The sequence below is a fragment of the Neopsephotus bourkii genome, unplaced genomic scaffold (genome assembly GCF_033783945.1).
Source record: "Neopsephotus bourkii isolate Nb327-2 ecotype Australia unplaced genomic scaffold, CSIRO-AGI_Nbou_v1 NB_845, whole genome shotgun sequence".
Lineage (NCBI taxonomy): Eukaryota > Metazoa > Chordata > Aves > Psittaciformes > Psittacidae > Neopsephotus > Neopsephotus bourkii.
The window spans coordinates 470,573-494,455 of NW_026901341.1; the positions used below are offsets into that span (position 1 = coordinate 470,573).

Below are 23,883 nucleotides of genomic sequence, written 5' to 3' on the forward strand. Positions count from 1 at the left end.
GCTGTTGTGTTTTGCTGCCCATCTCTGGTTTTCCTTACTTCTCTGTCCAGACTTGGAAGGATTTCTGTATTGAGGCATGATAACCCTTGACAAATTGTTTCATGCTACTTAGTTTACAAAATAACCCTTTTTGTTTACATATAGCCTTTTCACTCTCTTTCCTTTTTAAACATCTGGCATAGCTATGGGTCTCTTCGAGAGTACCCTGTAATGAAAAAGTATCTGCATTGCAGGAATGCACATGTGGATTCATTCCTGCTTCGAATTGGCCCACTTTGGTGCTGACAGTCCTCTTTCCTTGCTTTGCTCTGGTGTCTTGCTGCTCTTGGCCTGTTTGTTTGCACAAACATTGTGTGTAACTGTCCTTGGACCATGTCCTTTGGGGTTAGCCTCCTGGTTTAGAGGTTGGCACCATATGGAGCTGGGTGTGCTGCTTCACTCTTTCCTGCTTATGGCATGTTTCTCCCCTGGGAAGAACGTGGAAGGTTAGGTCCAGTGGCACTGTAACAAAAAAATACTTCTGATGCCAAGATAAATAAGACAAGATCAAAACAGATCTAGAGTGATAAAGTGCCATCACTGTTGCTGAAGCTGCAAGAAAGGAAAGAGCTGCATAGAATCCTTCTTAGCCTCCCTCACAGGATCTCTGGAGACCTGAGTGCTCTTCTTATGAAAGCTTGTTGAAATTTACTCTTGAAATCCATTTGTTGGAATTCAGTATTTTCATGAACTACTAAGTATACCATCAAGAATGTATTTTTATCTCTTATGTGTTTCTGATAGCTGGTGTTCCTGTACACCTGAGCATTTGTGTGACTCCTGGAGCACAGAGCCCCACTCTTGGAGGGAGCGTTGACTTCAGTGTGGCCACTGTTACTGCAGGAACTCATCTTCTTTTAACTTCTTTCTTTTTCTTTCCTTCCTTCCTCCACCTTCCCTGCTTTTGGCATTATTTTTTTTTTCTCTCAGAGGCAAGTTTAGGATTGAATGAGTCAAGGTTAAATTAAATCTGGTTCACAAGCTAGTTTCTGAAATGAGTCAGCTTTAAAGTGCAAAGTGAAATCCCTCCAGAAAAGCTGTTTATCACAGGCATGGGTTTGAATTGCTTTGCTTCAAGGAAATTGCTTGGGGGTGTTTTTTTTTCCTGGTGGCATAAATACAGTTCCCAGCAAAGGGAGTAGGGGGGTATGCCAACAGATGAGAACCTCATGCACCCAATACCAAGTGAGCAAAGAGCTTTCAAAGTACACCACCATGACCTCATTGCCAAGCAAGGTTTTGCAGAAGCCACAATCAGAGCCAGCCTATGGTTTGGGTCACCTGAACAAGCCATAAGAGTGAATTTACATAGCTTAAAATGCAGTAGATGATCTCAGTTTCAATTTACTGTTTTTTTTCCAACATGAAAATTAAGGGATATATTAAAGGAGAAAGGTGCACTACAGAATAGAAAATAAAAGCTTCTGTTTTCATTTTCTTCACAGGACCTACCTTTAACTCTGTGGTTCAGAAGAACTTTAGTTCTGTTGGTGTTTAAATCATGGGTGATGCATTAGTTTTATCATAGCCTGCAAAAATGATAAATAGGGAAGGTGGCCAGCACTTCAGTGCTTAAAATGACTGTTAAACCAGTTGAGTTTTCATTTGAAAAGTTAGTTATTAAGTAGGTAGTCTCCCTGTGATGAAATATGAGAATAGCATTATTTAGAATACTTGTGTGGATTTTATTTTGGATGCATTTGTTAATATGATTTGAGCACACTGTATCTTGACTTTTTCTCAGTACCATCCATATCCCCTCCCCCCATTTATAAATATATATGTATTTAACATGAAAATCTTATCAGTATTTTTTCCCCCAGGCAGAGTTTCAGGTTTAGTACTTCTAAGTGGAGATTCTGTCAAGAAGCCTGACTGGATTTGCAGTCAGGCTTCTTGGTGGAATTTGGGTCATCAGCCAGAAAATGAAGCCGGAACAGAGGGTCAGGAGTCTCCGGAAGAGAGGGGTCATGGATCTGAAGTGAGACCAGAAGTGTAGTCATAAGATGGGAAGTGTATCATGGTCAAAAAAAGAAAAAAACCTGCCTGGAAGTTACATCAATATAAAAAATCAGAGACAGTTGTAAAAATAATAAGGTAGAAATAACAAGGCTTTAACTGCTAACCAAGAAATAAATCTTCAGACATTTAAAGGGAAAATAATTTGTGCTGGAATTGCCCTTTATTGGGGTTTCTATCTACATTCGTTACAATTACCAAATAAATAATTGCTTGGAGAGCCAGCAGGTTTGTCCTTATGAGTTGTTACAGGAAGTGCTGATTTAGCCATCTGTGGTCATTTAAGGAGATTTTGAGGTGTAATATAAGACTTGATCCTTGTGTTTGAAGTATTCAAGTAGAAAAAAATAATCCTTTGGGGATGAAGAAGTGAAATTGCCTGTTTTCTTTGCTAATTAGCAGTACCTTTTCAATGTGTCTGCATAGAAATTCAAACTCTCATTTGCACTGATGTTTATTTTGGGTACCGGATTGTTTCCAACATATCTTTAAAGAGGCTGGATCCTGTTCTCTTCCCCATGAATGAGTTCCTGCTTGGGTGTGCTGCTGGCTCTGGGGAGATGCCCACAGCAAGGAGAGCAGGAAGAGAATGATGACATTAGTGTCCAGACTGAAGGACAGCCTTTTTCTATAAATACATGTTATTTTTCCTGTTAAATGACTGATGCAGAGAGTGGTTTTTAGATGAGCTATTTCTAAGAGATAATGATCCACTAAGGATGTCATTATGTATTGCAAGAGTTTTAATATAAACTGTTTACATATGGATCGTATTGTAAATTAAGCTGTTTCTTCCTTATCTTCAACAGGCAGCCAGATAAACTAGTGGTGGTTTGGACAAGAAGAAGCCGAAGAAAATCCTCTAAGGTTAGTCGACTGCTTAATAAGTCCCAACTTCGGTGATGAACAGGGTCAACAGTTTGAGGGACTGGTTTCTTGAGTATGAGGAGCAGCCAAATAAATGAGAAATACTTTAATTGTTTTTAACTCATATAATTACTTTATCCATATAGTTCAGAATAAGCTGCTGTTGATGTCAGCACTGATTTATGTAAACACTTAACTCTTATTCCAGCTTCAGTTATTTGTTTAGCAGAACCGTATCATCATCAGTTCAATTTAAGTTATTAATTGTTAGACGTAATTAGAAAGGAGGATCTGGCTCACTACTAGAAGTGTATTAAACATAATTAAAAATAAGTAATAAAGAATCTGACCTCTCTGCAATAGGAAGATAAAGTCTGGGTAAGAGGCTGTGTCACAGTTTGAAAATGCTACAAATAAAAGCATCAAAGCGGGCTCTTTCAGCGGGCCGTAGTGTATCTTTGAATTGAATTTTAACATTTTATTTCCACAAACACTGTGAGGAAGCCTGTGAATTTGTGTTTTATGGCTGTTGACTTAGTAGCCTGAGGAAAGGGAAGCTCCAAGTGAAGTCTGTCCAGTATTTGGGCATTCATGAAGTCTGTCTTGTATAGGGTTGGGGTTCTGTAGATATGTAAAAGTTTACAAGCAGAGTAGCCCTCCCTTGTGTAAGCTTCATCTTACTTTTAATTCTGCAGTAAGAAATCTAAAAGCTTTATGAGATTACTATCTCTCTGTTAAATGGTCCTCAGCTTTAAACTGCTGAATTTTACTGGTAAGATGCAGTTAGTCTCTGTTGAGCCTCCTGTGGGTCTGAGGTGAAGGAAGAAGCAAGAGTCTGGGTGTGTGTCTTGGCTTAAGTAGAAAACGAAGCTTAAACTACCCCTGAACACTTGCCATTTACACCAAGATTGAAATTAAATGGCAAGCATTTCTAAACCTCTTCAGTGTCTAACATGATAATGTCTTCTATGGTATTGTATTATTGACTAATAACAGTCCTAGCAGTCAGTTGTTATTGCCTAGGGAGGCAAAGAGCCTGTTTCATGTGTACAGTGGCAAGCAAAGGCCTCTGAATGCTGGTATTATTGCAGGTTTTCTTTTGCTGCCTTGTGTCCTCTAGTATAGGGCTGTCCCCATCTGTCCAAAAGCTTGAGAAGGGAACACAAATGACTGGGGGAAAAGAAGTGTCCTAACCACTGGGCAGGTTTGCAGGAGCATGCTTGGTTTCCCCCCTTCCCAGGAGCATCCCCTCTTTGAGCTAACTCATCCATACTTGCTTATTCCCTTCCACTACATCTATTGCCTCTTACCCTGGTTGGGCTTATGACAAGTGGCCTTGTCTGGAAATGAAGTTTTCTAACTCAGCCTTTTACTAATTCTCTTAACATTTCAGTTAAATAGACACGGTCTGAGCTTTTTTTTTTGGTGTATATGTGTGACTCAGAATGGTGCTTGGAAGATGGTGGAGAGAGGGCACCCATGACAGAGAAGCTATCTTGGAATAATTATGTGCTGAAGAACTTAAATGCTTAGAAATTGTGATGTACAGTTTCCTACCCTACTCAGGAGAGGCTTTGGAGTTTTTGTTACCGGTGCTTCTCATTTTCTGATTTATTTTTCCTCACTGTCATGCATAGTTGCTGGATTTCACCTTTTAACTTGAGGTCTAAGCTGTTTTATCTAAAGACTGATTACTGACCGAAAGTGAGTACACAACCAAATGCCCACTCTAGTGTGTGCAACCTAAATTCTGCTTTAGGATATGAAAACCCAAAAGTGATGCCTGGTGAGTAAATAAGGATGTGAACTTAGTGTGGCACTTTTTCCAAGATAACTGTTCCTGTTCCATGTTTGTACTCCTCAGGAAAGCCAGTCAGACTGTTCCTCTTTCATTTAAGGATAAACTAGCTCAGATTACCTTGAATTTATAGCATGGTGTATACCTAGGGAATAACTGCTGATGTATGGAATCTGTTGCGATTTACCCTATGAGCACTTCTCTATTTTGGCTTCATTTAATTTTTGTAGAACAGAGAGCACAAAGATAATACAGAACAGGAAATCCAATACTTACATGATCATTGTAACCCTGAAAAGCTTGGTGAGAAGTAAGGTACTTGTCTATGCATGACTGCTTTGATGAAGTTCAGAATATGGTCAGAAAAAGAAGCCCTAACAAAAGTCCAGTAGGACTTTGTGAAGCAATGGGTTTCCGCCTGTAGTGTTACGGGCATGATGCTATAGGCTCCAATGGAAACTTTTCACTGAGGTGAGAGGATTTTCTGACAGTAGCTCAGCTTTTTGGGCTTGAAGTTTTTTCAGCTGGGCCATAAAGTGCCAGGATAGGTCTTCCCATGAGTGTCCTCTCTTTTGATCACCAGCCCGTAGAAGCAACTCTTGGATAAACTGGCACATTTACCTGAAACTCCGAAGTCTTTCGCTAACTAATTAATTCATGCTTAGTAAGATCCCATGAAGGTTACTGTGAAAGAGGCTGAGTGGCCCTAAGGTGAGGGCAGAGGACAGAGTTAATTTTAAAGCTTAGGTAGTTGGTACAATTTGAGCTGTTCGGGTATAAGACTGAAGATCAATAAGTGTTCTTGATCTGTTAGTCATCCTGCCAGTAAAATACTTTATTCAATGTATTTCTTTCATCTAATTGCTTTGTTGGAAGCAAATCAAATGAATATTTCCTTTTATTTTATTTTTTATGGACACTGGGCTCAGTGAGTGCAAAACATTAATGGGTTTCAGCTTCTTTGAGAAGGAAGAGGAGAGAGATGAGGTCTTACCTTACTGTAAATATGTTGTAAAGACTTCTTCAGAGGTTATGATTTCTGAACTTTTAAGATCATTGCAGATAACAGAGGATGTCTCTTACAGATAGCTCACAGACTCAAAGGACTATTGAGGTTGGAAGAGACTGCTGGAGGACATCTGGTCCAACACACCTTCTCAAGCAGGGCCACCTAGAGGTGGTTACCCAGGTCTGTGTCCAGAGAGCTTTTGAGTATCTCCACATGGGAGACTCAACACTCAGGGCAACCTTTTCCAGTACTTGATCATCCTCATGGTGAGAAAGTGTTCCTGATGTTCAGAACGAGCCTCTCGTTTTACTTTGTGCTCACTGCCCTGTTGCTGGGCATCACTGAGAAGATTCTGGCTCTGTCATCTTTGCAAACCTCGCTTCAGGCATTTTTATACATTAATAAGATTCCCCTTCCCCTGAGTCTTCTCACCTCCAGGCCAGACAGTCTCAGCTCTCAGCTTTTTCTCCTTTGAGAGGTGACCCAGTCCCTTAAACATTTTCATGGCCCTTGGCTGGACTCTTTGCAGTAGCTGTCTTGTACTGGGAAAGTACAAGAGATAAATTAATCGAAGATGTGGTGCAACTTGGAAGATGGTATGATGGTGCTATGGACATATGCTGGGGCTGGCCTGCTTAACTAATATAACTGTAAACCATTGAGATGATAACTGAGTTCTTGATGTCCTTTGCAGCCCTGATGTTTGTGGTTCTTTATGATTCTCATATGTCTTCTGGCCCACGTACTTCCTTTCCAAGTAAACTACAGTTGTCCCTTAATTAGAAGAAATAATGGGAGGCAACATGGGCACCAATTTAAATATTTTAGTGATGGGAAACCGTAGGATAGGAGCTGTAGATAAGTTATAGTGTCGAAAATGGAAAGCAATAACCATTTAAGAAGAGCGTTTAAATGCAAGTCTGATGAATGGATTCAGGACCATAAATGTATCTATAGTTACTGGCCTTAATGTGGGTTTAAGTTACAGCTCTAATCTGGGATCTGCCATCTCTGGGCAAGTCTGATTTTGATGCTTTTTGAGAGGGGTGTCAAGACACAATGGCTCTGTATGTTGGGTATTGTTGTGTCAGAGGTTTGCAGAAGATGGTGATTTGCGATCTTGTTATATTTGACAGAACTACTGAGCAATCCTAGAGCCAAAATGAACTTTCAGCTTGGGGAGGGGCAAATAATCTATTTTCTGGAACAATTGTCTGCCTTTGAAGTTGGATATGTAGGGCTGAATGTGGAGCTTGTAGCAGTGGACTTGCTTAAATTTTCCTCTATGGTAGCTTGTCACACTGGCATGTTGACCACAGGTTTTCAGGCCCTGGGATTTTGGATTTGCCCTTTCATTTCTTCAGTGAGGGAGGAATGCCGTTGTTCTGATGTAGAAGAAGGGAAAAATGTGTTGTAAATATGTTTACCTTCATTTCACTGAGATGCTCTCGCATTCCTAGGCTTTGAACTATGAAATTTCAGTTTGAAAAGAGATGTTGCCGTGATGTCAAGGAGGTACTTTCTGCTCTTCCTGTGAACACATACAGGCATATGGTTGAATTATACACCTCTGAAGAATTAAATTTGCACTTGCTTCTGAGAGCCTGACAGAATTATTCTTCAAAGATCCTTTTTGTATCAAAGCTGAAAGAAGGTGCCTTGCCCGTGATTTCAGCACTTCTGCTGCAGGTTTATCAAAAACTGTTTAAACACAGAGAAGGGACAATGTTGGGAACAGGGATAGGACTTTAACAGTAAGAGCAGCGTCAAGAGAAACAGGGGGATGGGAAGTAAAAAGGTCTGTATGTAAGGAGTAAAAAGGATCCCTTGTCCACAGTAGCATGCCCAGCTTTTTTTCAAGGATATACCATGAATAAAGCAGCAGTTGGGTCACATATGTTGCTGTCCTTGGCAATCTGTTGCCTCTTCTGGCTACTTCATTGTCTTGCGTGTCACTACCAGCTTCTTCAATGACTGGGGTTACAGAGGCATGTTGTGATTCTGATGTACTGATGGCTGCCTGAGACCAGCACAGTTCTGTAATGGCACTCCTGGGGCTTCTCACTTTGTTAGTAAAGTAACTAAATTATATTGGGTTGCAAATGTAAGTGGTCAAAATCAGGATGAGTCATTCTGATGGTTAGTTTGTACCATTTTGGGCATATGTTACGGTTTTCCATAAGGCACTTACAACTAGATTTTTACAGCATTGCTGCCAGCAGACAGTGGTTAGGGAGAGCATGAAGACTGAGTGGGGAGTGGAACTGCTTAATCAATGAAGTTGGAGGGTGTTCGTTAAAGAAGGTATATACAGCATGAACAGAAAAGACTGTCTCACTGGTACATAGTTAAATGCTGCCTTGGGGAGTTCAGTTTTGTCCCATCGTCACCTACAAAGCTCCTGGCTGAGGCTGGATGGAATACTAAAGCTAAATTTGATGTGTCTTTATTTTGTGGGTGTTTGGGTCATGGGATCTGATTTGCATCGATGTTGAGCAGCCATTACAGCTAAAGTGAAAAAGTCTGCTTTGGAAGACAAAACAAAAGGTTTCATGCTTAATCATTTGTGATTTAAGCAGACCATACCAAATCAGTGGAAATCAGCTGCTCTTTCAGGGTTTGGAAATTTGGGACTGCAATACCTTTTATTTTTTCAGGCACCCCATAAAGTTAAGTTTTGGTGGCATTTTGAGGTGTGCGGTGGTAGATGTCCTAGGAAACCGTGAGAAAAATACACCCCACTGAATACACTGCATTCAGGGTCTTGTTGGGGTGTGTGTTTGTTTTAAATAAGAAGCCCAATAGGTAAGGCCAGAAAGGGCTTGATGAGAAGGGGAGGTGGCTCTTCATCTGAACATCACTTGTTGTGGACTGTGAATAAGGCAAAGTTTGGTGAAAGAAACGACATGAATCATACATTTAAGGAATATATCATGAATGTGTGTGTGTGAAATTAAGCTTGAACAGCTATCCTAGTGCTAGAGAATCTGTTTCTTAGTGAAGATGAGTTTTTGCTCATTTGCCAACCTTATCAGGCTTTCTGTAGTTTTTCAGCAGTAATACATGGATGCTTAGTTCTAGTTGTAACACATGTGCATGCTGATGAATTCAAGACATTCATGGGAAGACCTGTGGGAATCTGCTAGTTTCCTTGTCCCTCCTCTCAAGGGAGACTGACATCAGTGGGTTGAACGAAGGCTGCCTGGTGTTTCCAGGGCTTTGAACTTTCTTCATGGACTGCACCCCAGGGGGGGTGCGAGAGGAGTGTTGTTCTGGTGCCCAGCCTCTCTTAATTGGAGGGCGAAGTGCAGCAATTTCAAGAATATCCTGGGGATGCAGCTTTAGTCTGTGTCTTTAATTTGTCTCCTCCATTTGCGATGCTGAGCGACGATACAGAGGAAGAACAAGAAGCCATCCACAAACTGCCAGTTGAAGTTTCCTTTGGTGTGGGGGAATTGGCAGCTTTTCCCAATCCATAGCTTTTCCAGTAGGTCTGTTAGCAGTGGGATCATACTGATCTCTGGCTGCCCCCAGAGAATATATGGTTTTGGTGGGACTCACCACATAGAGCACACTGGATCAGTGCTTGGTCTTCACAAGCCATGCTGCTGGCATGGAGGCACCAGGTGAAAGATCTGCCTGCTTAAGGTCAGCTACTCCTCTTCAAGGAAAATATTCATTATTTCTTTCCTCTTCCTGTCTGTGTTCTGCCTGGATAACGCTGAAGAAGAGGGATTATCCTTACAAGCTAAGCTGCCCTAGGCGCTATTGGAACCAGTCAAGCTCCTGCTTGGTTCCTGTGCCCTGAGAAGCCTGTCACAGACACAAGTAGCAGAGCTGGTCTGATCATAGGTGCTTGACAAGGGTTTTATCAGGGAAAGAAAAGGAGCAGCAGCTCACTGGCCACTCCTGGGGCTGCAGCTGGGGAGCAATGGTAGGTCTGTTTCTGAGTCTTGCTTTTAAAAGAACAATATTGAGGGCTTGGCTACAGGAACATGTTTTTGATTTGTAAGTATAAACTGTTCCATAATTTGCAGCAGGCTTAAAATATTACAGTCAGCTCTAAGATCTTATAGGACAGTAGCATGCAGTTATCCTGCACAACAGAGGCAGGATGAGACAAGTTGATAGTGAAGAAGGGAGAAAGCAGATGGATAACATAAAGCATCTCTAAGGACAGGCTCTTGAAATAATGTGGTATATTAGTTTTGATGAGTCAGGAAAGATTTTTGTAGAGACAAGCAAGTGTGAGTTGGTCATGATAGAAATGGTACATGTGCCAGGTCATGAAATCCCACACATACAGGGGCTGGAAAGTGACTTCAATAATGTACTATAGTTAGCTATTTGCTTGCATCTGTGTTATTTTCTTCTGCATGAACTGATGAGCAGCTGGTGATGACATTTATTAACTTCATGTTTGGAACCAAAATTTGTGATTTGAGACAGTCTTCAACTTTATCCGGTTTTATTCAGATTTAAACGATCACTTTGTTTATATGCAGTTACCTAGATAGTTGAGCAGTGATTGTAAGGGAAGGTTTTGTTGTTTTTCACCTTCCCCAGGAACTGGCTAAAAAAAATCTGATGTAGATTTGGTTGGGTTTTCTACCAAAAAAACCTCCTTGTCCTCATTGTAAGAGTCTGACACTGGTTTTACAAATGTTTATACACTTTATATTGCAGAGAATTGGTAGTAAGTGGGGCTTTTTAGATTGGAGGAGAGTGCTTCAAAAATAACAGTGTTTACAAATTGCCTGCTGTGTTCCAAGTTCTGCAGAAATGTTATTTGTATTTTGGAGACCAGATTTGCCTGCAGAGTGGGAAGCAATTTCATAGGGTCAAGGTCAGCCCCTGGTGGGTAATTATAAGGAAAGGTGGTGCACAAAAGGCAGCCCTCAAGTGAGCTAGTCTCATCTTCTGTTCAATCAATGTATTGCCATCAGTTGAACTAGATAGTTTAGTACAAGAGTTTCAGCAGGCCTGGGAAATGTTACTTCCATGATTAAAATTAAGGCCACTCTTGTGCTTTCCAGCATAAAGTACTGGAGAACAAGACTTGAGTTTTTCTAGACCTTGCATGAGGTGAGAGGTGTGAGAGACTCTGCTGTTTCATACGACCAAAAAGTGGACACTTGGCAAGAGTGGAGAGACAGACCTTGCTGATAATAGTTTAAGCACTACCAAATATTGAGAATGGAGACAACTATCAGAGTGCTGTCTTTGTGTTTGAAGTTATTGACTATTTACTGAAGGCTGCTTGACAACAGATTTGGTACTTTCAGGAGTGTCTCAGTAATTTTGGGTACAGTTTGTAAGCCCTTTGGTGTGTTCTGTGTGCTTTATCATATGGAGCTCTGAACATTTTCATTATCTGGCCCCTGTAAGTTCCTGATTCTGATCTATTTTTAAAGACTCTTCCCTTCTCATTGAAACCAGAAGCCAAAACTGGTAAGGTGTCTTTTCATTTCAAGCTCAGCAGAACAGTTACGATGTTCACAACATCATGTACAGTGATGTTGTATGGTGCATTGCACAGCTGGCTGTATGGGGTTGTAATTACTGTTATTTTAGAGAGAAAACTGGGGAAAAAATCTCAAAACTGGGTACCCTGAAGTGCCCACATGAATCTGTAGGCTCACTTCTACGTCCTTTCTTAAACAGTCCTCAGTTTTGTGCCAGAGCAATGCTGTAGGTTGGACAATGTCATTCACAGCCCTACTCTATTTATAGGGTATTTCAGCAACCCCTCCTGTAGCTCCTGTTTCCTGATTTAAAAGAACTTTCATGCTATGTTGTGTCCTGTCATTTTCCACTGGCAGGGAGGAGAGGATTTGCCTTTCTCCTTGAAATGCAACAGAACATTCCTGCTTCTTTTTCCAGGCCATGGCTCTTGTCCCTTGGATGCAGCAGATAAGTCTGGCAAAGGGAGGGCTGTGATTGAGGCACCTGCTGCTGGTGGTGGTCACTTCTGCTTAGCCAGTTTTATTGCCTTAGCTTCAGAAACAGTGGGCATGGCTAGTGAAGGATAATAGGAGGTGAGAAAAAAGTGGGTTTTAGGAGGCACAACCCAAGGGGAAATCAAGTTAGAGGTGAGGATTAGGGTGGAAACGTAAAGGGATGCAGCGCTTCACCTTGATCCATTGACTGACTGAGCCCTGACAGCAGTCCCCTGTCTGGAAGTGTTAGGAATTCTGCTGTGCAGAAGTGGCCTGACAGATCACACATCAAAGTCAAGGCTTATAGTTTGGACGCTGAAAAGATTTTTTGACATAGGCCAGATGTAACTTCAAGAAACTGCAGCACAGAGGTCACTGACATGGGAAATATGTGTTAGAATAACATTTGCCATGTTAACTTTAAATTATTGTTGTTGTTAGCCCTTCCTCTGTTTTCTTCCCTTTGCTTTCCCCTTTCCCTTTCTCCTTCTGAACAACCCAGTTGTCCTTTTGATGTTACCTTTTTCTGTCATGCTGTTTGTGTGCTACAGTGTTTATTTTTTCAAAGCCAAAGGAGGACTTAATAACATTCAGAACAGCTTTGCTTTGAAAGCTCACTAGCTAGGGCTTGCCTCCTGGTTATTGCTTTCAGTGACAGAAAAACATATATATCCATGTGTGTGTTTATTGTGTTTCACAGACTTTCCTGGTGGGAAGCAGTGCTGATCAAGGGCTTGAAGTAAAGCTTTACCTGTACCAGTGAATGCTCATTTTCTAGTTTTTATTTATAAATGGAACAAGTGATCCTCAGCTGAGCAGACTGTCAGTGCCTGGACCTTGGACATCAAAAGTCTGACATACTTGTCAGGATTGGTCAAAAGCAGCAGGAAAATGGAGGTTCCAGACACGCCACGAGCTCCTATTAGCTTTGTGAAAATCGGTATTTGGAAAGAGGATGGAGTGCTCCTACAAAGGAGAAGTTGATTTATCCTACAAGATGCTACATGAGGACAGGCTGGCTCTGATCTCTGCCTTGTGCCTGCTGAATATTGCCACCGGGCAAGCTGAGAACAATCCTGGGAATTGCGGGTCCTGTGAAAGGGCGATGCTCAAGTGGCTGTGGTAGGGGTACAACTGCTGTGGTGTGTTTTGCTGCTCACAGAACATCTTTTTCTTATGAAACATGCTTGTGGAATAAAGCTATGAACAGCGTTGTTTGCTCAGCTATTCAGAAATACATCCAGGCCTGCTTTAGAGTAATGAGATTAGGCTGAAATTTGTAGAGTTCAAAATAGTAGAAATTGGGTTCTTTCATGTTGCTCTTTTTAAAATTCCTTTCTTCAGATGCCTCAAGTCATGTTATTAAAGTTTACTTTGCAAGCACAAAGCATAGAGACTTACTGAAATTTCTAATCTAGCTAGGCATCTTAGGGAGCGGGGGTTTCAATCAGTGCAGCAAACATGGAAAGACTTGTGATAAAACCACAGCAGAGCTGGCAGTGTACGGCAAGAAAGTAAAAATAAGGGGATGGAAATGTGTGCGCTGTGTACCTGTAGCTGTGGAGACAGGTAGGGCTCTCTTCTCTAGTGGCTGTGCATGCTGGATTCTGTCAGCTGCTTCCCCATTCCTCAGCTTCACATCTCTTCCCAGCTCCTGTCTCTCCTTTTGTCCTTCCTCTCCTTGTCCCTGCTGCCTTAGTGGTTATTGTCACCTGCAGTTAATCTGCAGACCTCTGCTCTGTGAGGATTGAAGGACTAGAGGAAGAGTGAGTCCACTGATAGTACCTGTGATGCTGAACACTCCAGTGGAAGTCCAGCTGTGAATGCAGGAAGGCTTATGAAGCAGCTGCCACATATGGTGGGGCTGTCAGATATGAACCTGGCATCTGGAGCACACACTGCTTATAGTACCCAGCAGCGGAGAATTTTTGCCTCTCTGTGAATGTGACTGTTTCCCCACCTTTGTCTCCCACTTTGGTGTAGGAAAGTCATGTTTAAAGTTGCTCAGGTTACCTGAGGGTGCCTGAGTACCTGAGGTACAAGTCCTACTAACCTTGATAAGCAAAAATTTAGTCTAGTAAGCACTCTTAAGCTAAAGTTCCGAGTGTTGTAAGGAGGATAAAACTGCAGTGAATGATGCTGTAGGATTAAAAATAGAGAAAAAAACCCAACCCAAAACAAAACAAAACCAAACCCAAGTTAATTGGCTTCAGGTAACAGTAAATAGATTGTATGTTCTTTTCTGGTAAAAATTCCACATATTTCTAATAGTGTCGTTGCTCCTCAGCAGTGCTTGAGCATCAGCATCCCTCCGTCATTTGTTTTACAGCATCACAAAATACACTAAGTTGAGCTTGGAAAAAAGCATGTTTATTCTGAAACAGAAATGCTCACATGTTTTGGTTCTTTTTCCAGCACTAGATGTTAAAATGTAAGTGAAAAGACTATACACGAATCCAAATTGATACTGAAAGGTAGACAAGTTCTCAGTCCCACTGTTGTTTTCATTAGCTTTTTTTAGGTGTAGGTACCATAACATATCAATTCTTAAGAATGTAAATGTTTTAATAGCTTTTAATATGTATTATAAATCATTGTTTTCACTTTTCTTAAGTAAAACTGTCTTTTTGCTTTATTTAGGTGTAAATGTTAAGCCTGCACTAAGTGCTGTACTCATTTGTTCTTTAAATAAAAGCATTCCTTTATCTGGGTAAAACCAAAATAAAACTTTGCTTGCTACAGAATATCTGGCTTTATGGCCTCATTTTTTTGCAAGGCTCTGAGTACCCTGACCTGTTCTATGTACTTACGAAACCAGAATTTAGGACCTTGTGAGGAACAGCTTTAAATCACTGGAAAAAAATCCAGCCAAGCCCGTTAGTGATCTGAGTTTCCTTACTGTCATTCTTAATGATGTCCTTTATGGTCCTCAGTAGAGTCGTACATTTGGAACACAGCCTTTTTGGAGTCAGTGACATATTATTTCTACCTACATGCACTGGGTCCTGTGGGAATTGAATCAGCACTTTTATAATGGCTTTAAGATAACTGTTTCTCTTCTTCCTTCAGGCTCACAGTTGGCAGCCTGGAATCAAGAACCCCTACCGTGGGGTGGTGGTATGGCCTGTTCCTGAGAATGTTGAAATTACTGTAACGCTCTTTAAGGTATGGGGGTTTTAAAGCAAAATCTTTTCTATTTCATAAACAGCACAGGAAAATGCTATTTGGAAATGTCAGATTATAATGGCAAGGACTAATCTTGCTGGGTTTAAGTCATTAACTGCACAACCTTATGTCCTCAGTTTAAATCCGGGAGAGAAAGATGGTCTATTTCCCTGCCAAAGCTTACTTTTGTAGTTTAGTTAACGCACTGAAATATCCCATTGAGCTGATTATGGCAAGTCATTGGCATAGAATTTAGAACATGTGTAACTGCGCACGTAGTACATGTGTAAGGGCTTGGCATGGGTTAGTCTGGTTGGTTTTCTTTAAATACTGTCCGCCAGAAGTTGTCAAAACACAGTCATTTCTAGACTTCCTTGTTCAGGTGCTGTGCAGTGACCCTATTTCTTATGCTATTGACTAGGAAACAGAATCCAGCTCCCGATTTCACAGTATTTAGTATGCCACAGAAATGAGTGAATGCAGAGAACTATGAGATTTTACGGGGGATTCTTTTAGGAGCTGGATTTTTTTTCTATTAAAAAAGAAGCTTTTTGTGTGGCTGTAAAGCAGGAGGAGAAACTGGTGGTTATGCTAGAACTTATTTCCCAAATATCATTGGGCAAAGCCCTTTCTGCAGAAAGATAACAATGCAGCTTTGCATGTATGACAGTGTAGGAGGCTGCCCTGGAGGCTGAAGATTTCTGGGGTTTTCATTCCATTGGTTTGTTCTTGTTCTTTGCTCTGGTGTCTCCAGCTACACTCTGGTGGTTGTTATTTATAACTGCTCCCTTTACAGCTGAGGGCAACAGTAACATACTTTTTTCTAATTAGTATTATTTATAATTTCTTTGTCTTGGGGACTTCCCTCAGCCACTGCTTGGAAGTGGCTTCTGATTAGCTTTAGAATGTGAATTTATTACTTGGCTCATTAAGCCGAAAAAAAGGAGTTTCTCTCTTTTTTGCTTTTTTTCTTACTTTTTTCTTTTCCCCTTGGGATCACCAATGAATAGAAACATCCCAGGTTGTCAGTGATGCTGACTGTCATAAACTTGTGTCTCCTCTTAGCAGATACATAGTCTGCGATTGAAGTTCAAAAGTTCACTAGCAAAAATTGTTTGCCTTGGCATGCTCCGAGGGCCTCTGCTTGGATTAAGAACTTTAGCACAATTATGTGACTATGCTGCCTGTCTGTATAATCTGAATATGGTTATGTAATGCAGTAAATGTTGCTCGATATTTGGAACATTTAAAGTGAAGCAGAGATGCGCACAGTTCGTGATTGTGTATGTGATAACATGCTACCTGAGGAAGGAGGAATTGTTTTTTTGGGTGCAGCTTTGTGGTCTTGGAGTAAAAGTGTCTCTCAGCCTTCTCCTGTTGCCTCACACTACCTTTTTATTCCTACCAGCATCCAGTTCAGGATTGTGTTGAGTAGCACAGCATGACAGTCTTACAGTTGTGCCACTGAGACTGAGGGCTAGGACCATATAGTGAGGTGAGAGAAGGGCCTCTGGAGCTGGTGTTTGGTATTGCTGTAAGCTTCGTTTTACCCTGCAGGCAGATCTGTTCATTGGACTTCTCTTCCCAAAAATGAGCCTGCCCATTGCAAGGGTTGGTCTGGTAGGAGCGTGAATGACCACCCTGTGGCTGTGCTTTCTGGCAGTGGCACATACTGATCTCTGGGGGAGTGAGCACTGGGTGTTAGAAACAGAACACTGGGATTGCACAAAGATGCATCATGTGGTCAGGCAGCTCTTAATGTAAATCTGTTCTAATTGATCCTCTGGCTTGTCAACATGAAGACCTGTAAGTGGCTGAGCGCGCTTTTATCTCTGTGAGGATACGCAGGTGTAGTACGGAGCAGTGCTTTTTAAGCAAGCTGGATAATGTACCAGTAGTGCTCTGTCTCTGAGACCAGCAGCCTGCTGGATAAATGAACTGAGTGATACGTGATCACAGGCAGAATATGGTGTTGGCTCAGTGCTACAGCAGCACTTGAGCTGTAGAGTGGGGTATGTCCTAACACTCGGAGAGCTGGCACTTCTGTAGCTGGTATGTTCTGAGCAAAGTTGGTCAAAAAGAACTAGCTGGTTTTTGCACAGCTGTTGCGTTGGCTAGTCATTGCTGGAGTAGTGGGAAGGGAAGCATGTAATAGCACCCTCCAGCAGCCTTTTTGGGAGCTGACTTACAGGTCAGGTATTTATGTTGTTCCTTCCTTTGGAAGGAAGGAGTCGAAAACACTGAAAGCAGTAAAGGTAAGACAAAGACTGCTGCTCATCTTGCAGTTCTGTCAGTCTTTTTAAAAGCCACTGATATGCAAAGGAGAGTGACTGTTGGATACCTGGCACTTTGCAGTAAGCACACTTAGCATGGGCATGTTGTTTAACAAACAGTACTTGTCCTCTTTCATCACAACCCGAGAAGCTAAGGGAAGCTGCTGACTCCGTGTCCACACTGGCAGAGCCCACTGATGGGAGCAGCTTGCTCTGACAGAGCTTTGTAGCAATCACAGATAACAAATTAGGGCAGCAGTGATGTTTGAAATAGAAGTGCAGGAAAGGGAAAGAGCAGACTCCAGAATAGACAGCTACGTGTTTTGGGAAATGATTCACACAGTAGTGGCTGTGCATTCGTAAGTGGCTGTTGAAATGTGTTGCTGGTGGGATTAGGAGATAAGTCGAGGTTTCAAGTGCTGATGAGAATGTTAAGAATATCCTCTCCAGTAGTCACCCTGGACACTTGAGAGCTGGCTAGCAAAGTGCCTGTGATCAGTCAACAGACAAGATATTTTGTGTTATCTGCACATCCCTATTTTGGGTGTTAGCTTGTTTCCAAGAGTGTATTTGTTATTCTTAGGCAAGCAGAGCTAAGTATTGATGAGACTATAACCTTCATTTAGAAAAGTCATTTCAAATAAATAAAAACTTTTTGTTTCATTTCACTTAATAATGGGCTGCTGGTAAGATTTCATAATGCTCTCGAGTCATGTGGGGAAAAGCATCAAATGGCAGATATATTGATTCAGCTTCCCTTGACTAGCTCTAGCTCCTGCCCATCCAGCCAGCTGAAGTGCTAATAACATAAAAAGTTACATCTGTTCCCAAAGTTTTAAGCCCTTCCTTTGCCATGCTCTATGTTGGCGTTTGGTTATGCTGTGGGTTTTTCAACCAAAATGTGGAGAAAGAAAAAATGTGAAATAATAAACCTATTGTGCATTTTAAGTCCATGATTTGTAGTGCTTTCGTGGAAAGATCCACAGATGCCAGAAGAACAAGCTGAATTCCCATTTTTTCTTGTTTCCATGGTTGCACTCCAGAAGTTCATTTTTTGAGTCCCTGCATTAGCAAGGTTTAGCTGTCATGTGTGAAAGCTTGTAAACTTTTCCATGGCTTTCTGTACACATACCTGTATCAACTGAGAGAAATTTTTACTGCCAGGCAAGCCCAGTGCTTTTAGCTAAGTGAACATCAGTTGTCCTGTGAGGAACTCTTGGACTCTTCATTAGGGACTGTAGTGGTAGGACAAGGGGTAATGGGTTAAAACCTAAACAGGGGAAGTTTAGATTGGATATAAGGAGGAAATTCTTTCCTGTTAGGGTAGTGAGGCACTGGAATAGGTTGTCCAGGGAGGTTGTGAATGCATCATCCCTGGCAGTGTTCAAGGCTAGGTTGGACGAGGCCTTGGGTAATATGGTTTAGAGCGAGGTGTCCCTGCTCATGGCAGGGGGGTTGGAGCTTGATGATCTTGAGGTCCTTTCCAACCCTAACTATTCTATGATTCTACGATTCTATGAATTAAGTAGCAACATCATTATTTTCTAGCTTAAAAGCAAAGTGAACTTCCCGAGCAAAACTCTTTCTTCTTCTGGAGTAAGCATGGACTTTGCTCCATTGGATTACAAAACCCACTCATTTTGTCAGTAATAGACGCTGTTTATCACACTAATGTACTATTGCAACAACAGGGAAGATTTCCAGCTGTTCTTTCCTAAGTTTGTAAAAGGTATTTTTAAAGGCATAGCTTTCTAAGCACACAAAAAATTGAGTAAAATAAGAACAAAACAGATGATAAAAGGAGAGTTGTATTGTTGAAAGTATTCCCATCCCTACATATATCTCTCGGAATAAATCCAATATTATCTTTCTTGAAAGCCTGAGTCAATCATATGCTGAGATTATAGTGCACTAGAGGAACACTGCAGCAGAGCCAATATAGTGTCTCAGAGAAGGAAAAAAAAACTTCAATAAAGCAATTTCCCAGAGCAAAGAGCAAATCCAGGTTCAGAACATGCTTGTTTCAGTTTAGAGGAGAGGCTAGTGACCTGACTGGACACTATGGAGAATATTGATTGTATAGGAGGGAGAAACAGCCCTGTAGAGAAGACAACCTTGTGTGTCTCATATAAGAATCAAAAGCTCATGGAAGTGAGCATGTTCGCACGCTACAAAATTAAATGTTCACTGTTAATGTGGGGACTAATTGTAAAAAATATATTTGAAAAAGGAAAAAAGTCAATCCTTTCTAGCCCAGAGGCTTCGCAGGGAAGTGTGAGCTGTTGAGCGTCGTGCAGTGATGTACAGGGACAGCTTTGGCACTCTGCTCGGAGCTGTCTGATTTCCGGAAGCTCAACAAAAGCTGATCAGAGCTGTATATGATTTTCTAGACTAATCAGACCTCTGTAAACAGCATTGAAAGCGACAAGAATTGGGTCAAATTTTGAGTCTTCTGCAGCTTCAAACAGCCAAATACAAAAGCTGAGGACAGATGCTGGAGTACTCCGAGCATCTGCTATAGGTCACTGATAGAGGAAGATCACAGACCCTGTCATCATTTGATCTGATTCAGTATGACAGCCCTTAAGTAGTTATTCCCCAAGAAGAAAGACTGAAGATTAAGGCTGGTATGAAGTGATCTAATTGAAAGGCAAGTTTCAAAAGCCAGGAAAGCTTAGGGAGGAGGCATGTGGAAGGAAAGGAGGAAGGGGCTAACAGTCTGAAGATCTTCCCCACTCTGGCTGCTAATGAGGAGATGGGGCAGTGCCTTGTTTGCTGATATGTCTTTCATTCCTGTTACAAGACATACACAAATAACTGAAGATAACCTAAGCTGCTGGAGAAGGCTTAGCTGTCTTCAGTCTTTTGAAAACACCTTATACACTGCAGATAGAATCTAGTGCTTGACAAAGCTCTTTGTGGAATGGGCTGATGATGGACTCAACAGCAGAGAACAGAAAAAGTTAAGAGACACATTCCTTGTTGGTTTTCCCTGTGCTGAGCCCAGAAGAGTTGTCTGTTTTCAGGCATGTGGAGAGGGTCACAGGAAGAAGCTGATGGATGGGATTGCAGAGAAAAGTTTATAGGACTGAGCTTGTTGAGGGCTCTGGCATATCTCTAGAGAAGCAGCTACCACAGTTGCTAGGGCAGTGTGAGACTGGCTCAGCTTCCACTGTCAGACCAAAGTGCTCCGCTGATCCTGAGAGTTGGAGAAATTATTATCTAAGGATCTCACTGTAGAACTATAAGATGATGGCCTGTGCTTTGCACAGTTCCCTGCTGTTGGTTTCTCACCTGAATGTTACTTTTGAACACTAAGATATCTTACCAGAACAAAAGAAAAGAAAAAGCAGGATGGATACAGGGAAAGAAGGCTCTAAAACTTACTTAGAGATACTGAAAAGGAGTGTTATACTGAGAGACAAATGCTTGTAGAAAGAGAAATACTAAAGTGGGGCCCATCTCTTAATTACACAATAAAATGAGGAGGAGCAACAAACTCTTCAGTCCATCTGTCCAAACACAGTTCAAGTCAAGGTAAAACCATAATGACTATTGGATAGATTGTAGTAGTTCTGCATCTGTTTTATGTTGGTAAAGAAAATCAGCATTATCAGGAAAAAATGGGTCTTGCCAAATCCCTTTGTGTTACAGCAAGGCATGAGACAAAATACTTTAGAAATATACTGGAGGCAGTTTGTTCCTTGAGCTTTTAAGGTCATTTTCAGTATCATTTGCTTTCAGGAAGGACGATGGGAAGGAGGTCTGTTTATAACTCTTGTCTTCAGGTGTTTCCAGCAGTGCATTTTCAGTATTCACTTGTATCTGCTTGCAGGTGTGGTGAAGTTTTGGGTGCTGTGCTATCAGGGAGGGCTTTCATACAGTGAAAATTTCAAAGGCTGCTCTAACCATTACTCCTAGGGTTGTCATTCTTTGCAATGGCATTTTTTTCTCTAAAGAGTAGTCAGGTGTATTCAATTAATCTCATGAGTTTTATGGGAAATGAATGGAGGATATGGGCTGGCCAGTGAGGGAAGTATATGTTGTTATGGGGTTTTCTTTTAGTGGTATTTACCCTCTTTAAATCCAAAATAGATGAAAGATTAGCCACACTTACAGAAACGTCACTTTTTATGGAGACCACCCGTGGAAATGTTAGCCTAAAGGGTGAAATGGTGGTTGCAATAGAAACTGTGTTGTAACTATAATCATATAAATACCTGTTAATGCTGACTGCATAATACAGTTATAAGCTGGCTAGAAATAGGACTGTGCATGCTGCTCCCTGGGCTTCCATTAAAAGCGTTTTAGTGAGAAGAGTGAAGCCACTTACGTATCTGTTGCAAGGAAATGACGAGGCTTATATGCATAAGCTTATTTGGGCTTTTCTGTTTCTAGATGCATTTTAAGACTAACAAGAAATGTGGCTTTAAAAAGAATAGTGATATGGATTTGTCTTGAAATCAGAAATATCTTACATATGCAAAGTATAAAGTGTCAATATCTTAGCATATTCTATGCCCTTTGAACTCATGGTAAGGCTGTTCATTAGGGAAATCCTTGGAGATTTGCATTTCTATCTGTTATCCCAGGTGGTTGGCAGGGAGTTTGGGGGCAATACACTGGCATTTATTTTTCAACAGTGTTCAAAACTTGTTTTAAAGTGCATGCTAAATTGTTGAATATTAAGAAGTCTTTTCATTATACAGTATTATTTTCATAGAATCGACTAGGTTGAATAAGACCTCTAGGGTCATGAAGTCCAACCATTACCTCAGGACTGCTAAGCCCACCACTAAACCATGTCACTGAGGGCTTCACCCACATGGTTTTTTGAACCATTGCTTCCAGGAACGATGATTCTGCCACTTCCCTGGGCAGCCTATTCCAATGCCTGACCACCCTCTCTGTGAAGAAATTGTTCTAATATCCAGTCTAAACCTCCCCTGGCACAGCTTGAGGCTGTTACCTCTTGTCCTGTTGCTTGTTGCTTGGGAGAAGACATCAGCCACCTCCTGGCTCTATCCTCTGTCAGGCAGTTGTAGAGAGCAGTAAGGTCCCCCACTGAACTGAGCCACTCTGCCCCAAGCCTGGACCATTGCATGGGGTTGTTGTGGCCCACGGGAGGACCCAGCACTTTGCCTTGTTGGGCACTGGCCACAGCCAATCCACCCAGCCCTTCCAGTTCCCTTTGCAGAGAGCAGAATTTGTTCTATCAGATTGTCAGAAATACTCAGCAGAGCACCTGACTCTGTGACCTTTAGAGGTGTGAATCAATTTTGTTGCCTGTGACAGAGGAGCTTTGTTTTTCTTTATAGATTATTGCCTTGCATAAATGAAACAGCAATTGATTTATTTGTTACATGGGATGAAATACTGGGCCCTGACTTTGCAGTTTGATATCAACCTGCAAGATTGCTTTAAGCTTTTGGTGGAGTGATGAAAAAAACTGAGCAGAGTGAAATATGTAGGAGTTTAGTCACTTATGGAGTGATTTATTAAAATACAAAGTGATTAATGATTCTATTAAATCTCATGTCATTTTATGCTGTATCAAAGGAAGCAATTAAACAAAAAGGTAATTGCCCCAGGTTAACTCTTGAAAGTTATAAGAATTTAATAGCTGGATTATGTCTTTGGAATTTATACAGGCTACGGCAGGTATCATGCACATTATTTACGTAATACAGAACCCCATAAACCTGATTTGTGATCAATGCATAATAATCTGATATTAGAAGTGCATTAGTTGGAACATGGAGATAGTCATGTAATTTCATATATATCTACTTGCCCATCTGTCCTTATGGCTAGTGGTACAATATGGTTTTTACACTCATGTACAGTATTTAAATTAATTCTATTTTTTTTTAATTAGAAAGATTTATATATCAAACCACATCAATTCTGACAAGTTTTTAGAAGCATCTTGTATTTTTTCATTGAAACATCCTGTTGTTGGAGTAATGCATTTTAAAACGCATATGATGCTTGTGGTTGTAACTATTAAATATTTTAGGTAATGATGGTACCAACAGTCTGATGTGGTGCTGAATTTCTTCTGTGAGTGTGCTGAAGCCCAGCGGGACTCCTCATGCAAGGAGAGCCAGTGTTTTACAAGGGGTCTGCAAAGCAGTGAACCCCTTCTGCAGGACTTTGTAGGAAGGAATTCAGTGGAGGGGAGAGAATAATAGAGGATCATAGAATGGTTTGGGTTGAAAGGGACCTTAAAGCTTATCCAGTTCCAGCCCCCTGCCACAGGCAGGGACACCTTCTGCTAGACCAGGTTGCTGCAAGCCCCATCCAACCTGGCCTTGAACACTGCCAGGGATGGGGCAGGCACAGCTTCTTTGGGCAACCTGTGCCAGGGCCTCACCACCCTCACAGGGAAGAACTTCCTAATGTCTAATCTAAACCAACTCTCTAATATCCTCTTAGAAATGTTACAGTAGTTCATTTAAATATGAGGTTTATTTAAGAGCATGTTTTTCAAGTTTTTTGTATGCTGGAAAAATAAGAAAATTACTATTTTTACTGTTTTATTGTAAGCTTGTTACAAAATCTTTTATTTTGTGCATTTGATGAGAACTAGTTAAAAGAACCATTTGTAGTACAGTGATACACTGACTTTGTGTGTGTGACTTCAAGGAAAAATAAATGCAATAACTATGGTTAAAGCAAAGGCCAAGGTAATGTGTGTTGAAAAGATTGAATGTGAGGCTTGTAGCAGCCTGGAAAGAAAGGAAAGATGGTACAAATGGAGAGAAAGTAGAA

General features: G+C 41.2%; 1 protein-coding gene across 9 annotated transcripts in view; it reads left to right on the top strand.

The window, feature by feature from the left end:
* The window catches only part of EHBP1 (EH domain binding protein 1), a 224,639-nt gene that overhangs the window by 30,182 nt on the left and 170,574 nt on the right, over positions 1–23,883 (top strand). For all 9 annotated transcript variants that reach the window (XM_061356181.1, XM_061356183.1, XM_061356184.1 and 6 more), the window contains exons 3-4: positions 2,868–2,925; positions 14,741–14,836. In XM_061356181.1, the coding sequence (XP_061212165.1) occupies positions 2,868–2,925; positions 14,741–14,836 (154 nt within the window). The remainder of the gene's footprint in view (positions 1–2,867; positions 2,926–14,740; positions 14,837–23,883) is intronic.